Below are 16432 nucleotides of genomic sequence, written 5' to 3'. Positions count from 1 at the left end.
AATATGCGCATTTAATATTTGACAAAGGAGGCATGAGCATACAATGGAGTCAAGACAGTCTCTTTAATAAATGGTGTTGGGAAAATTGGACAGATACATGCAAAAAAATGAAACTAGATCACCAACTTACACCATACACAAAAATAAACTCAAAATGGGTACAGGAGTTAAATATAAGACGGGAAACCATAAAAATACTAGAGGAATCCACAGGCAGCAAAATCTCAGACATATGCCAAAAGAACTTTTTCAGTGATACTGCCCCTAGGGCAATGGAAGCCAAACAGAAAATAAACAAATGGGACTACATCAAAATAAAAAGCTTTTGCACAGCAAAAGAAACCATCAACAAAACAACAAGAAAGACCACTGTATGGGAGAACATATTTGCAAATGGTATCACTGATAAAGGTTTAATTTCCAACATCTACAGGCAGCTTATACAACTTAATAAAAGGAAGATAAAGGATCCAATAAAAAAATGGGCAACGGACCTAAATAGAATCTTTTCGAAAGAAGACAGAAGGAAGGCCAAGAGACACATGAAAACATGCTCAAAGTCACTAATTATCCGAGAGATGCAAATCAAAACAACAATGCGATACCATCTCACACCTGTCAGAATGGCTATCATCAACAAATCAACAAACGACAAGTGTTGGCGAGGATGCGGAGAAAAAGGAACCCTCGTGCACTGCTGGTGGGAATGCAGACTGGTGCAGCCACTGTGGAGAACAGTATGGAGTTTCCTCAAAAAACTGAAAATGGAACTCCCATTTGACCCAGTAATCCCACTCCTAGGAATATATCCTAAGAAACCAGAAACACCAATCAGAAAGGATATATGCACCCCTATGTTCATAGCAGCACAATTTACAATAGCTAAGATTTGGAAACAGCCTAGGTGCCCATCAGCAGATGACTGGATCAGAAAACTATGGTACATCTACACAATGGAATACTATGCTGCCGTAAAAAAGAAGGAATTACTACCATTTGTAGGCACTTGGATGGAATTAGAGAACATTATGCTAAGTGAAATAAGCCAGTCAATGAAAGAAAAATACCACATGATCCCACTCATTTGGGGATAATGAAAAACATTATAAACTGATGAACAAAAAAATAGTTACAGAGGCAGTAAAGCATCAAACAGAATGCCAAATTACAGTGGTAAGGTTAGGGAGAGGTGGGGGAAATAAGAGATCAACTGAAGGACTTATATGCATGTATATAAGAGTAAGCAACGGATACAAAACATTGGGGGGTGAGGGCATGTATGGGAGTGGGGTGGGGGTGGGGGGCAATGGTAAGATATGTACACATATAATACCTTAATAAAAATTTGAAAAAAAAAAAAAAAAAAAAAAAAAAAAGTATATTGGAAGGCCCCGGCCAGATAGTTCATTGGTTAGTGTTGTCCAATAAGCCAAGGTTACAGGTTTGATCTTCGGTCAGGGCACATACACAGGAGGCAACCAATCCTATCTAATAAAAGAGTAATATGCAAATTGACCGTACATCTGCTATACCCACAAGCCACGCCCATCAGCCAATCAGGAACGAGTATGCAAATTAACCCAACCAAGATGGCTGCGGCCATGGAGTGAGCCGGAGGCTTGTGTTTCCCCAGCAATGGAGGAAGCCAAGCTTCCCACACACCCTGGCCGGCCCTGGACTCCACTCAAGGCTACAAAGTTTCAATTATAGAAAATAAATCCCAACAAAAATGGCAGCAGCCACAGAGCAAGCAGGAGGCTTGGGTTTCCCTGGCGATAGAGGAAGCCAAGCTTCCTGGCCTGCCCTGGCCTCCGCTCAAGGTTACAAAGTTTCAATTATAGAAGATAAAGAAATCCCAGATACCAGGGCCTCCGCTTGGGTCTCCGGGGGGCGTGGCCAGCCTGCAAACTACCATAGGCCCCTCACCCAGGCCACCCCATGCCCCAAGGGAACCCCCATCCTGATCTGGGACACCCTGCAGGGCAAACCAGCCGGCCCCCCACCCATGCACCAGGCCTCTATCCTATATAATGAAAGAGTAATACGCAAATTGACCGTCACTCCAACACACAAGATGGCTGCCCCCATGTGGACACAAGATGGCCACCACAAGATGGCCAGCAGGGGGAGGTAGTTGGGAGGGACCAGGTCTGCAAAGGAGGGCAGTTGTGGGCAATCAGGCCAGCAGGGGAGGGCAGTTGGGGGGGACCAGGCCTGCAGGGGAGGGCAGTTAGGGGCAATCAGGCTGGCAGGGGAGTGGTTAGGGGGTGATCAGGCTGGCAGGCAGAAGCGGTTAGGGGCAATCAGGAAGGCAGGCAGGTGAGCAGTTGGGAGCCAGCAGTCCTGGATTGTGAGAGGGATGTCCGACTTCCCATTTAGGCCCAATCCTACAGGGCCTAAACGGGCAGTCGGACATCCCTCGAGGGGTCCCAGATTGGCGAGGGTGCAGGCTGGACTGAGGGACACACCCCCGCCCCATGCACGAATTTCATGCACCGGGCCTCCAGTGAATACATAAAAATAAGTGGAACAGCCCTGGTCGGTTTGGCTCAGTGGACAGAACATCGGCCTGTGGACTGTAGGGTCCCAGATTAGATTACAGTCAAGGGCACATGCCGGGGTTGTGGGCTCCATCCCCAGTAGGGGGCATGCAGGAGGCAGCCGATCGAAAATTCTCTCTCATCATTGATGTTTCTATCTCTCCCTCTCCCTTCCTCTCTGAAATAAATAAAAATATATTTAAAAAAATAAAACATGAATCATTTAAAGAAAAATAAGTGGAACAAAAGTATATTGGAAAACCCTGTCTATTTTAACCTTGCTAGCTATGTCACTTTTAAATCTCTCACCTAGCCGAAATACCATTTTCACTTCACTTGGGTTTTCCAGGTATGGAAGAGCTAAAGTCGCAGTGAGACACAGGACCATTCCTAAATAAACCTGCTTGCTTGTGCTCAGGTATTATGTTCAAGGTTTCAAACCTTTCAGTAACTCTTTTTCTTCTTTTATCAATATAAGAAAGTGAAAATGTAGAAATAGATAAAGTAAAAAGGAGAAAAAAAATCTTGTTTTTATAAATGTTTTCTTCCTCAACTTTTACATTTGGCAAGAGTTGAGAGAAAAAAACCTAGTAGTAGCTTAGGTACAGACAAAACATGGGCAGCCCTAGCTGGTTTGTCTCGGTTGGCCTGTGGACTGAAGGGTCCCAGGTTTGATTCCAGTCTAAAGCACGTATCTTGGTTGCAGGCTCAATCCCTGGCCCTGGTTGGGGCTCATGTGGTAGGCAACCAATCTATATGTCTCTCTCACATTGAAGTTTCTCTCTCTTTCTCTCCCCCTCCCTTCCACTCTCTCTAAAAATCAATGGAAACTATCCTCAGGTGAGGATCAACAAAAAAATAAAAATATGAACATGGGCAAAGTGAAGGTATCACGGAAAAAAAACAATTTGAAAAACTGTAGTTCCGTCCTCGTTACTGGTAGAGAAGTATACCATATATACTTCCCCATTATGATGATGACAATATTTAAAAAATTAAACTCTACTGCCCTGGCCAGTGTGTGTTTGGTTGGGTGTCGTCCCATGCACCAAAAGGTTACTTGCTGGTTTGATTCCTGGTCAGGGCATATGCCCCAGGTTGGGGGCTTGATCCCCCATGGGGGGTTGTGCAGGAGGAAGCCAATCCAATTACACACTCACATTGATGTTTCTCTATCTCCCTCTCCCTTCCTCTCTCTCTTAAAAATCAATAAAAATATTTTTAAAAAATTAAACTCTGCCAATAGTACCCCAGTTGTCTGAGACATCAAGGCAAATAGTAGGTAGGATAGGTTGAAGTGGCTGAAATTGCACTAGAGCAGTGGTCGGCAAACTCATTAGTCAACAGAGCCAAATATCAACAGTACAACGATTGAAATTTCTTTGGAGAGCCAAATTTTTTAAACTTAAACTTCTTCTAACGCCACTTCATCAAAATAGACTCGCCCAGGCCGTGGTATTTTGTGGAAGAGCCACACTCAAGGGGCCAAAGAGCCGCATGTGGCTCGCGAGCCGCAGTTTGCCGACCACGGCACTAGAGGGTTTTAGTATTTGAACAAATAATCAGTTTGGGGAGGTGATGTCTAATCTTGACACTGCAGCACGCCAGCCATTCTGCTATAAAATGATGCTTAAGTCCTAGCTGGTTTGGCTCAGTGGATAGTGAGTCGGCCTGTGGACTGAAGGGTCCTGGGTCCTATTCCAGCAAGAGCACATCCCTCAGTTGCAGGCTCCTGGCCCTAGTCAGGGGCATGCAGGAGGCAACCAATCGATGTATCTCTCTCACATCAGTGTTTCTCTCTATCTCTCCCTCTCCCTTCCACTCTGTCTAAAAATCAATGGAAAAATATCCTTGATGAGGATTAATAACAAAAATAATTAACTTATATTTAATTAATTTAAAAAGTAAGTACTTAAGGTCAACTTCCTGCCAGAAAACATCCAGGTTCCTTAATATTCACAAAAGTCCAAGACCCTTGATATGCTCAGAAATTTTAAGAGTAAAATTCTCATATCCAAATGAGATTTTTACCTAATTGCTAATTACAATATCATTTGTTACTGGCAATAATGAAAATAATGAGGATTCTTCAGCTCTGCCTCCTCTAATTTCCCTCTCTGGAAAACCTTAACTTAGTATTATAAATCACTTGGTCCTTGACATATGGCTACTTCCGGAGAGAGCAGCTGACATTTAGCATAGGACATTTGAGGCTCTGGGAAAAGAGACGTTCTTGGCCACAAGAACCAAGAAAAAAACCCTGCCCTTGAAAAAAAAATGCCAAAAATTTCTAGACAGATAAACTTTTAGCTTTAGAAGATTCTGTTATAAGAACAAACCAGGATTAGAATTAGAATAGGTTTTTGAAAAACCTAGACCATAAAGTTACAAGATACCTATTTTCTAGCATTCTTAAGTATCCATGCTAAATTATGGTTCCCGAGTGAATATGAATATTTCCCCCCCCCTTAGGATTGGTTTAAGCTAACTTGGCTCTAAAATCTTTTACTATTTTAAGACAGAGAATGTCATGACAATGGCTAACTTTATGAAGTGCTTACTATGTAAGCATCAGGCTAAGTGCTCTACATGCATTAGGTTATTATTCCTTTTAACAATGCTAGAAGCTCTAAACAATATAAACTCTAAAATAGGAATTTTCTTTAGAAACTTTGAAAATAAATATTAGAATTTTTGTTACAAAAACTTTAAAGAACTCATGAATTCTTTTTTTTTTATATATATATTTTATTGATTTTTTACAGAGAGGAAGGGAGAGGGAAAGAGAGTTAGAAACATCGATGAGAGAGAAACATCGATCAGCTGCCTTCTGCACACCTCCCACTGGGGATGTGCCTGCAACCAAGGTACATGCCCTTGACCGGAATCGAACCTGGGACCTTTCAGTCCACAGGCCAACGCTCTATCCACTGAGCCAAACCGATTAGGGCTCATGAATTCTTTTTAATGTGAGAGAAGTACTATATGAGTTATTAAAACCTTTTTTGGTCTAAAATAAAAATATGAGAGAAAGCAAGATGGCGGCATAGGTAAACACCTAAACTGCTGCCTTGCACAACAATTTCAAAACTACAACTAAAAGACAAAACGGACATCATCCAGAACCACAGGAAGGCTGGCTGAGTGGAAATTCTACAACAAGAAGGAAAGAGAAAAGAACAGAGACTCAAAGGAGTTGCAGGAGGCAGAGGTACTGAGACGCATGTGCGCGGAGAGGACTGGCAACTGAGTGCGCGGCTGGCTTTCTCAAGTGGGAGGGAGACAGAAGCTCCCAACTGCACTGAACTCCAGTTCCGGTCGAGACTCTGGGAACCCAGACTCATACGGGGTGAAAAGCACACTGAAACTCAGAGGAACTGCGGAAAGCAGAGGTACCGAGGCGTGCGTGCGCGCGGAGAGGGTAGGCAACGGAGTACGCGGCTGGCTTTCTCAAGCAGGAGGGAGACAAAAGCTCCCGACTGCACTGAACTCCAGTTCCAGGCGAGACTCTGGGGACCCAGACTCATTCGGGGAGAAACTGGACTGTCTGGCAGCAGGCGGAACTCGAGGGCGGCTTTCTCTCAGAGGTGCTTGCAGTGATTATCACGGGACACTGAGACACGGTGCCTATTAGGGCAGAGCTGACGGGAAACCAATGCTGTCTGCTCCGCCCTGAGACTCCGCCCCATCCAAGCTGAGCACAGAGGCTTTTGCAAGTCTTCTCCCATAAGGGTGTCTCTAGCACAGAAGTTCTCCCAGTGTAGACACAGCTGATCCTCACAGCCAATTGGCCTGGAGGTCAATTCCTCCCAGTGATACCAACAACAATCAAGGCTTAACTACAACAAGGCTGTGCACACAGCCCACAAAGGGGTGCACCAAGAGTGTCCACCTCAGGTAACTGGGGAGGCTGAGCCACTGGGCCCTATAGGACACCTAGCACATAAAGCCACTCTATCAACTGAGGGAAGCAGCCAAAATGTGGAGACAAAGAAACAGGTCACAAATGAAAGAAATGGAGGAAAGCAAACGGCTGGATATAGAGTTCAAAACCATGGTTATAAGGCTTTTCAAGAATTTCCTAGAAAAGGCTGATAAATTTAGCGAGACCCTCGAGGATATGAAAAAGGACCAACTAGAAATTAAGCATACACTGACTGAAATAAAAAATATTATACAGAGATCTAACAGCAGACTAGAGGATCGCAAGAATCAAGTCAAAGATTTGAAATACAAAGAAGCAAAAAACACTCAACTGGAAAAGAAAAAAGAATCCAAAAATATGAAGATAGTGTAAGGAAACTCTGGGACAACTTCAAGCGTACCAACATCAGAATTATGGGGGTCCCAGAAGAAGAGAGAGAGCAAGATACTGAAAACCTATTGGAAGAAATAATGACAGAAAACTTCCCCCACCTGGTGAAAGAAATAGACTTACAAGTCCAGGAAGTGCACAGAACCCCAGACAAAAGGAATCCAAAGAGGACCACACCAAGACACATCATAATTAAAATGCCAAGAGCAAAAGACAAAGAGAGAACATTAAAAGCAGCAAGAGAGCTGAAACCAGTTTGGCTCAGTGGATAGAGCGTTGGCCTGCGGACTGAAGGGTCCCGGGTTCGATTCCAGTCAAGGGCATGTACCTTGGTTGCAGGCACGTCCCCAGTGGGGGGTGTGCAGGAGGCAGCTGCTCGATGTTTCTCTCTCATCGATGTTTCTAACTCTCTATCCCTCTCCCTTCCTCTCTGTGAAAAATCAATAAAATATATTTAAAAAAAAAAAAAAAAAAAAGCAGCAAGAGAAAAACAGTTACCTACAAGGGAGCACACATACAATTGTCAGCTGATTTCTCAAAAGAAACTACGCAGGCCAGACGGGAATGGCAAGAAATATTCAAAGTGATGAATAGCAAGAACCTACAACCAAGATTACTCTACCCAGCAAAGCTATCATTCAGAATTGAAGGTCAGATAAAGAGCTTCACAGATAAGAAAAAGCTAAAGGAGTTCATCACCACCAAACCAGTATTATATGAAATGCTGAAAGGTATTCTTTAAGAAGAGGAAGAAGAAGAAAAAGGTAAAGATAAAAATTATGAACAACAAATACATATCTATCAACAAGTGAATCTAAAAATCAAGTGAATAAAAAAATCTGATCAACAGAATAAACTGGTGAATATAATAGAATCAGGGGCATACAAAGGGAGTGGACTGAATTCTCGGGAGGAAGGGGGTGTGGGGAGTGTGGGAAGAGACTGGACAAAAATCGTACACCTATGGATGAGGACAGTGGGGTGGGGGTAAGGGCAGAGGGTGGGGTGGGAACCGGTGGAGGGGAGCTATGGGGGGGAAAAGAGGAACAACTGTAATAATCTGAACAATAAAGATTTATTAAAAGCCTCAGTATGTTAGAGAACTGTAATTCCATCCTATCAATTGTAAAAACAAAAAGACAGTGAAAGGCTATAACTGCTGAATTCAAAAATCCTCAGAATCCTAGTTAAGAGTCTTTGTTTTATGGTTTATTAGAGTTCTCCTCACAACGTATGCCCAAAAGGATGTAACCTAAGGAGCCTCACTTAACTTTCTGTTAGTTACACAGACATAGAGCTTAAGAATATAGGCATATAACATAAAATACATACATGTTTTTTTGTTAATCCTCACTTGAGGATATTTTTCTATTGATTTTTAGGTAGAGTGGAAGGGAGAGAGAAACACTGATGTGAGAGAGACACATTGGTTGGTTGCCTATCACATGCGCCCCAACCAAAGCCAGGTATCAAGCCTGCAATCAAGTTACATGCCCTTGACAGGAATCAAACCCAGGACACTTCAATCACCAGGCTGACACTCCTTCCACTGAGCCAAACTGGCTAGGGCACCATAAAATATTTTTAACTACCTGTGGTGGTCAAGTTAATTATAATTTAGTAAATTCAAAAATTTCAGATCAAGTTACAAATGTGAGTATATGCTTTAGAAAAGTAAAATTAGGATAATTAGTAACATAGTAAGAATAAAGACTAGTACTAATGTGTAGAAATTACCCATCACACTCCCAAATTTACAATTTTGCCAGCATATTAAACATAAAAAAAAGAACGTAGCCATGACACAAAAACACCTTGGTTTTTATACTTTGGTGAGATAATATTCTTCATATTTGGCTCCAAAATAGTTATTTCTCCTGTACAAAAGAAAAAAAAGAGGTGTCTGTTTAATTGGCTCAAGTAGTAACAGGAAGCCCAGACAAACTGATTGTCCGGTTTCATATTCTGGCGACCCAGACGGGATATAAGCGGGGTAGTCCCCTTGGGACTCAGCTCAAAAATCACCTCCTCTAAGAAGCTTGCCCTGATACATCAAAGCTTCCTTTGGTGTTCCATTTAAAAACTTAAAGCTTTAGAGATTAAAACGGTGGTGAAGCCCTGGCTATTTGGCTCAGTGGATAGAGCATTGGCCTGCAGACTGAAGGGTCCCAGGTTCAATTCCAGTCAAGGACACATGCCCAGGTTGTGGGCTTGATCCCCAGTAAGGGGCACACAGGAAGCAGCCAATCAGAGATTCTCTTTCATCATTGATGTTTCTGTCTCTCTTTCTGTCTGTTTCTCTCCCCCTTCCTCTCTGAATCAATAAAAATATTTTGAGAAAAAAAAAATGGCAGTGGAGCCAAAACCGGTTTGGCTCAGTGGATAGAGCGTCGGCCTGCGGACTGGGGGGTCCCGGGTTCGATTCCGGTCAAGGGCATGTACCTTGGTTGCGGGCACATCCCCAGTGGGAGGTGTGCAGGAGGCAGCTGGTCAATGTTTCTCTCTCATCGATGTTTCTAACTCTCTAACCCTCTCCCTTCCTCTCTGTGAAAAATCAATAAAATATATATTTTTTTAAAAAATGGCAGTGGAGTAAGTGGGTACTACACAGACTCTCCCAGGATCAAACTGGAATTACAAGTAAAATACAAAAAAAAAAAATCCTGAATAATCAACTGAAGACTAGCTGGAAAGAACACTGATAACCAAGGATGGAAATCGGAGACCGCATAGAGAGCATAGAGACTGGTAAAAAGGGAAGAGGTGTGAAAGGCCTGGCCAGGCTCCCACAGACAGCAGCTGAAGGTCTGGAGAGATACCTCGAATCTGGGGAGCGGCCACTGACAACTCTGGGGTCTAATCCCCAAGCTGGGCCCCCCATCAGAGGGCATCAAAACTGAGAACGGTTGCCACATAATATCTGGCTGTGAAAAGCAGCAGGGTTGCTCTCTGCCAGGGAAAGACAGCCTGAAATGCAGTCACCCTCTTAAAGGACCAACACACAAAATTCCCTGTGCAGCCACTCATCTTGTGCTCTGGCAGAGGGAGGGCAGGGTGGACTAGAGCTGTGTGAGCAGAAGCCATGGTTGAGGGCTCTGGGGTTAGAGCTCAGATGATGGACACTCTGGTTTCCTGTGCTGCAGAGGTCATCTTTCTCACACAGACATTTGCTACGAAAGGGTTTTGCCTGGGGGGAAATCAGTTGACCACCCTATTGGAAAACACCTTGCCCCAAGGTGTGGAGTTTCGGAGGCCCATTAAGAGACTGAGAATAACAATTAGCCTCCAGGCAGAAGCAGTTGCCCCACCCTGTTGGAAAAAAAAACCTCACCACACCTGAGGACAATTGCCTGAGGGCTATTCAAACCTGAATCCAATCAGTCTGCAGGCAGAGGCGTGTCTCTAGAGGCTTTCAGCCTTTGCCTGATCAAATTAGTCAGAAACAGCATTTGACACTGTCCTGCACTAACAATAGAGAGGTGTAGCAGATCTACCTAATATGCAGTCACAAACCTAAACAGGCAGCCAAAATGAAGAGAAAAAAAAAAATACCCCAAATGAAAAACAAGAGAATTCTCCAGAAAAAGGGATAAATGAAATGGAGATAAAAAAATTTATCTGATATAGTGTTCAGAGTAATGATGGTAAAGATGCTCAACAACAGGAGCTGCCACTTGCACCCACTGCTGGCACTGGCCTCACTCGCACCCGCTGCTGGCACTGGCCCCAATCACTCCACACCATCAGTGGGTGTGAGCGGGGCCGGTGCCGTCAGTGCATGGGAGTGGTGGCGGTGGGAGCAGGGCTGCCAGCAGAGAGGGGACCGGGGGCTGCAGTGGGAGGGGTGCAAAGGATGGGCCGAGACCTGCCCTGTGCCCATTGCAGCCTTGTGGCACACAGTTCCTTTCAAGGTACACAAATTCGTGCACTGAGCCCCTAGTATAATAGGAAAAACATTTGCAGTGGAGGCAGAATAACCTAGTTCTGGGTGGAAATCATGGCTCCAACACTTCTTAGCTATGTGACCTTGGGCAATTTCCTTTTCTCAGTCTGAGTTTTCTCATTTGCAAGATGAAGTAATAATTCCAATCTTATCATGTGTAATATGCCCAGCACAGAGCCTGACTCAAAGCAGGAGTTCAGGAAACAGTTACTGTTATTACTGTTGTTATTCATGTAAACTCCTTAAAGGCATAGCATACTTTTTTCCTGTAATTCAACTGAAGGCTCTATAATTGAGAACTGAAAGAGTAAAGGCAAGAAACATCAAAGTTATAAATGAGGATTTGGTATATATCAGTTCAACACATGCCTATATAGGACATGACACTATCAATATACATAAAAGGCTAAGTGACCACCATACATACATACGACCGTACAACCATACAACTGACCAACTGGTACATATGACATGCACTGGCAATCTATATCTATAAAAGCCTAAGCGACCGGATGACCAGACGACCAGACAACTGGACAACTGCTTGGTAGCTATGACGCGAACTGACCACCAGGGGGCAGACATTCAATGCAGGAGCTGTCCCCTGGTGGTCAGTGCGCCCCCACAGCGGGAGCGCCACTCAGCTGACAGATGGGCAGGCGCCAGACACCAGGCTGACAGCTGGCAAGAGCAGCTGCGGGGGCGCAAGCCTCTCCCGCAGACACTCCCCCTGCATGCCCGAGCGGTGGCGGCAGGCGCAGCGGGGCCGGGATAAGCGGGAGCAGCGTGACGCCCAGATGGGCCTGGGCTCCTCCCCAGCCACCTGCCACTTCGCACACTACTTTGTGCTATGTGGGATCGATGCGAACAACGGGCTGGAGCCCCATGAACTGTCGGGTAAGGCTGGCTGCGGTGGCGCAGAGGTCCACTGATCCCCACAGGCCAGGCTGAGGGACCCCACTGGTTCAGAAATCCGGGCACCGGGCCTCTAGTTTAAAAATAAACATTGACTCGTGCATGCGTGATAAATATAAAGCTCTCGCTGGCGCCAATCACGAGTGTTTTAATTTTATAATACTACTAGTGGCCCGGTAAACTGATTCATGCACATTGAAAGGAAATTAAATAGAAGGTGGCCGGCAGGGCAGGACTGGGCTAGATGGGCCGGACCTACCCTGGAGCCAACCTCCTGTGATCCCTCCCTAGTCGGCTGCACCTGGGGTGGCGCCGCAGCTCGAAGGGTGTCTGCGGAGTGAGCAGGGTCCCTCTGGCGGGTGAGGTCCGTTTGCCAAACCAGCTAGGGCTACATATACTATTTGGACGTGTAATTTTTTGCAGTAATGTAATTAACACACGAATCTTTCTTCTAATTAATTTCCTTTCAATGTGCACGAATTCATGCACCAGGCCACTAGTAAAGTAATAATAATGACCTTCAACACATATCAAAATAAGCAATGTCCTTATTTTCATAAGCCATTCTAAAAGGAGATGAATGCTGTCTGCGTATAAATCACATACAGGATTACTTTAACTCATTCCACAAGTATTTTCTGAATGTCCATTAGGGGACAGTCATTATGTTAGGCAATGTGCCTATGATGGTAAGCAAAAGCAGACACAGTTCCAATCCTCATGGAGCTTCTGGTCATGCAATCACACAGAATGTAAACTTGTGGTGATATAAAGGACAGTACATATTACTCTGAGAGCCAGTAACAGAGATCTAACCTAACTAGGGACATCAAGGAAGGCCTTCCAGAGAAAGTGAAATCTGAGAGCTAAAGGATGAAGAGGGAGTTAGCAGTGGAGGGTATTTCCAGACAGAGGAAAGTTGGAAAGGGCAAGAGGCAGGATCAAAAGGCCAGTGTGCCTGGAGCAAAGATGAGGTGTGAGAATTAGCTAGGGTTCTAGACCACTTAAAGGCTGAGGCTTTGCAGATCATATTCAAGAGTTGTAATGACCCCAAGAACAATGAAAAAATCACTGAATGGTTTTTTTATAAATGCTTATTTGGGGGACAGGTAGGCTAAAGGGAAGATGCAACCAGATATGCAGTTTGCCTTTGGCTTCTGGAATAAGAGCTAAGAAATGCAGATAGGTCAGGTAGGAAACAGAAATCATGTCAGGATATGAAGTATCTTGGGGACTTCGGTGATAAAGGTGGCAGTGGAAGAAATTAAACAATTCAAGAGATATTCAGAAAAACCTGATGATCCTATATAATAAAAGCCCAGCAATCAAACGGCAGAATGACCAATCGACCAGTCGCTATGATGCACACTGACCACCAGGGTAAAAGCTCAACGCAGGAGCTGCCCCCTGCTGGTCAGTGTGTTCCCACAGTGGAAGCGCCACTCAGCTGACCTGCTCCCACTGTGGGAGCAGCCGCTCAGAGGGCGGGTCCACAGCCGCTCAGCTGATTGGGATGAGCAGCATTCCCACAGCAGGCTTATCCCCACAGGCCACGCCCCCCAACCAGTGCACAGATTCCGTGCACCGGGCCTCTAGTCCTATATAATAAAGAGGGAATATGCTAATTGACCCTCATGCCATCGCAAAGATGGCGGCGCCCACAGCCAATAAAGAGGGAATAAGCTAATTGACTGCCCCGCCCTCAAAGATGGCAGCACCCACAGCCAATAAGGAGGGAATATGCTAATTGACTGCTATGTCCTCAAAGATGGCAGTGCCCACAGCCACAAGATGGTGGCGCCCAGTCCCCTCAGTCCCTCAGCCGCCCAGGGCCGGCTCGAGGCACAGGTAACCAGGGCCAGACGAGGCTTGCGCTGCCGGCAGTGGCAGCAGCAGAGGTGTGATGGGGTGTCGCCTTCCCCTGATCGCCAGATCGCCTCCCACCCCTGAGGGCTCCCAGACTGTGAGAGGGGGTAGGCTGGGCTGAGGGACCCCCCTCCAGGGCATGAATTTTCATGCACCGGGCCTCTAGTGTATATATAATATACACCGTCTGAGAGAGAGCAGTGTCCATGAATACTTCTAGGTTTCTGATTCACATGACTGTATGAGAGGTAGATACCATTCAGGAGGGATCTGCTCCAGAAACATCTGTAAGGCAATTTCCACACCCCAAAAAGGGCCTAAATGCATTTCAGTTTTGCCTTAACCCAGTTTGACCACCTACTTTACTTTTGAAATAGTGTTCCAAAAGATTTTTTACTATTTCCAAAAATCAAATAGCCTTTCAAAAGTACAAGATTTTTCCAACATTGAAAATACTTCAAAGATTCCACCACAGCTTTGAAATAAATTCTAAATGAGTTCTAAAATTGGTTTGAGCAATGGACTAGCATTATGGAATAAATGTGTTATTTCCTATGATGACTACTATTATAAAACTACACCCACTTGCAGTTTAATTTAAATACTTTAAAGACATCTTTACAGTTAAGAGTACTCTTCCAGCCCTAACCGGTTTGGCTCAGTGGATAGAGTGTCGGCCTTGGGACTGAAAGGTCCCAAGTTTGATTCCAGTCAAGGGCATGTACCTTGGTTGCGGGCACATCCCCAGTGGGGGGTGTGCAGGAGGCAGCTGATCGATGTTTCTCTCTGATCGATGTTTCTAAACTCTATCCCTCTCCCTTCCTCTCTGTAAAAAATCAATAAAATATTTAAAAAAAAAATACAAAGACTTTAAAAAAAAAAGAGTACTCTTCCATGATATTAAAGTAAAATATAAAATTTTACCAAGCATTGCAATAATTGGAACTATAATACTTGGAACTATGCTGCTTTTATGTTTGTTTCAACATTTTGAAATGCCAGTAGAAAAGAGTTGTTTCCACCCAGTCTTTGCTAATAGCCATCACATTGATATAAACGGTTTTTACTTAACCACTTTATCAATACCTTATCAATACTTTAATATTTGCTTTCCTTGGTTTTAATTTTTTAAATTTGCAACCTAATGCCATCTTCATAGTGGAATACTGATGCCATGAAGTCTTAGAAACTTCAAATCTGAGTAATCCCCAAAAAAAGAAGTGAATGAAAGAATTTTGTCCCTTTAAAATCAATCTAACACATCATACCTTAGTACTAAAGTATTTCTTTAATTCTGGCAGGATTGGCTCCTTGGCCCCCTGCTTGCACTAAGCCCTGACTAGCATTTTATTAATGCTTAACTGCGGTTACCAGAATGTTGCCATGCCTTGTACAGAGCAGCAGAATTTTTTTCCCCCGTGCTGATTTTATCTCAAAACGTCAAAAGGGAAGACTGTGGTCTGAGGCTAAATATGAAAAATGTCATCTCCACAAATGAGGAGAAACGGGTTTTTAAACAATCAAGTATTAAACAAGCCCATTAACCAATATTGGTTTGTAGAACCAGATTGTCTCCATACTAGAAACTGTACTATCAAATGTGGTTCTTGGGAACAAGGGATGGAGAGTTTGAAATGGGTGACCATCTTATCTCAGATGAGGAAATTCCTTATGGCTCTATCTGGGCATGGCTAAGGCCGGGTATGGGTAGTGCCAAGAAAGAGGCAGGGAAAAATCTGTAGGACTCCCATCTTCTCAGAAGGTGTGGTCCCTGCCTGTCCCGCAAAAATGTGAGAGAGGGGGTTAAAAGGCCCGGCTTTTCCCTTACCCAAGCCCTCAAAATGACACCGCAAACCACTTCCTTCTGGGAATGACGGTCATAAGCGTTCAGGGACAATGGAGCTCAAAGTAGGCTCCGGAAAGATGGAGACCGGAATCAGACGGGGTAGGGAAGTGGGCGTGCAGAAGAGGAAGGTCCAGGCCCGAGACTTCTAGGGCGTGGGAAGGCCCGGACCTTCCAGAATGTGCCCCGCAGACGGCCAGGGCGCTGCCCCAGGCCCGCAGGGCTCATCTGGAAACCGAGGGCATCCTCGGAGAACAGACAGTCCCCGCAGGAGCCCTGCCCCCAACTGGGGCTTTTCTGCCCTAGAAAACACCCGCACAGAGAGAGCAAAACCTGTATAGGAAGGAGAGGCCAGAGGCAAGGAGCTCTGCAAACGTGGGGGCCGGGGGCGGCCGGGAGGCCCGCTTCGGGGAAGGGCTGCAGGGGCGCGGCCGCCGAGGGAGGCCGCCGCGGGCTGGGGCGCGGGGCTCCGCTTACCTGCTCCTCCTCCGGGGTCAGATCCGGCGCCATGTCGGCCTGGGGCGCGGTCGCGGGCTCCATCCCGCCGCCGCCGCGAATAGAGCCCGCTCCGAAGCGCGACGCGGCTCAGCAGTGCGGGGCCGGCCCGTGCATGCTGCGCCCGGCGCCGTTGTCTCCTCGCCGAAGGCTCCCCGGTGTCGCCGTCTTCTGGGCGGAAATCTTGTGTATGTTCTCCTCCCGGAAAACAGTGCGGCGAAGAGCTGAAAGCCGATCGGGAGGAAAGAGGAGGAAATGAAGAACGGTCAAGGCCTCGTCGGCGGCGCCGCTTCTACCGAGCGTGACCGGTCCTCCGGCTGCGGGTCCGGCCACCCGCCAGCCACCTCAGCGCCTCAGGCCACGGCCAGGGGCCGAGGGAAGAGACGGAATGTCGCGCCTCCCTCCCGACTCACTGCCACCCCCGCGGCTGCACGAGCCCCCCCGCGGCTCCATTGAGAAACTACGCGTTCCGTTCATTAAGGGGCGGTCGACGAGCTAGGTCCATCGGGCGGGAC

At 45.7% G+C, this 16432-nt stretch overlaps 1 protein-coding gene across 3 annotated transcripts in view; it reads right to left on the bottom strand.

The window, feature by feature from the left end:
• PTPN9 (protein tyrosine phosphatase non-receptor type 9) overlaps positions 1-16432 on the bottom strand; it is a 163466-nt gene extending 147034 nt beyond the window's left edge. For 2 of the 3 annotated variants that reach the window (XM_080657937.1, XM_080657938.1), the window contains exon 1: positions 15900-16432. In XM_080657937.1, coding sequence (XP_080514063.1) covers positions 15900-15962 — 63 coding nt within the window. In that variant the 5' untranslated portion in view covers positions 15963-16432. The remainder of the gene's footprint in view (positions 1-15899) is intronic. The other variant, XM_080657939.1, reaches the window with a different exon arrangement.

The sequence above is a fragment of the Plecotus auritus genome (genome assembly GCF_963455305.1).
Source record: "Plecotus auritus genome assembly, chromosome: 1".
Classification (NCBI taxonomy): Eukaryota; Metazoa; Chordata; class Mammalia; order Chiroptera; family Vespertilionidae; genus Plecotus; species Plecotus auritus.
The sequence above is the reverse complement of the archived record's forward strand: the minus strand, read 5'-3'. Positions and strand labels throughout refer to the sequence as shown.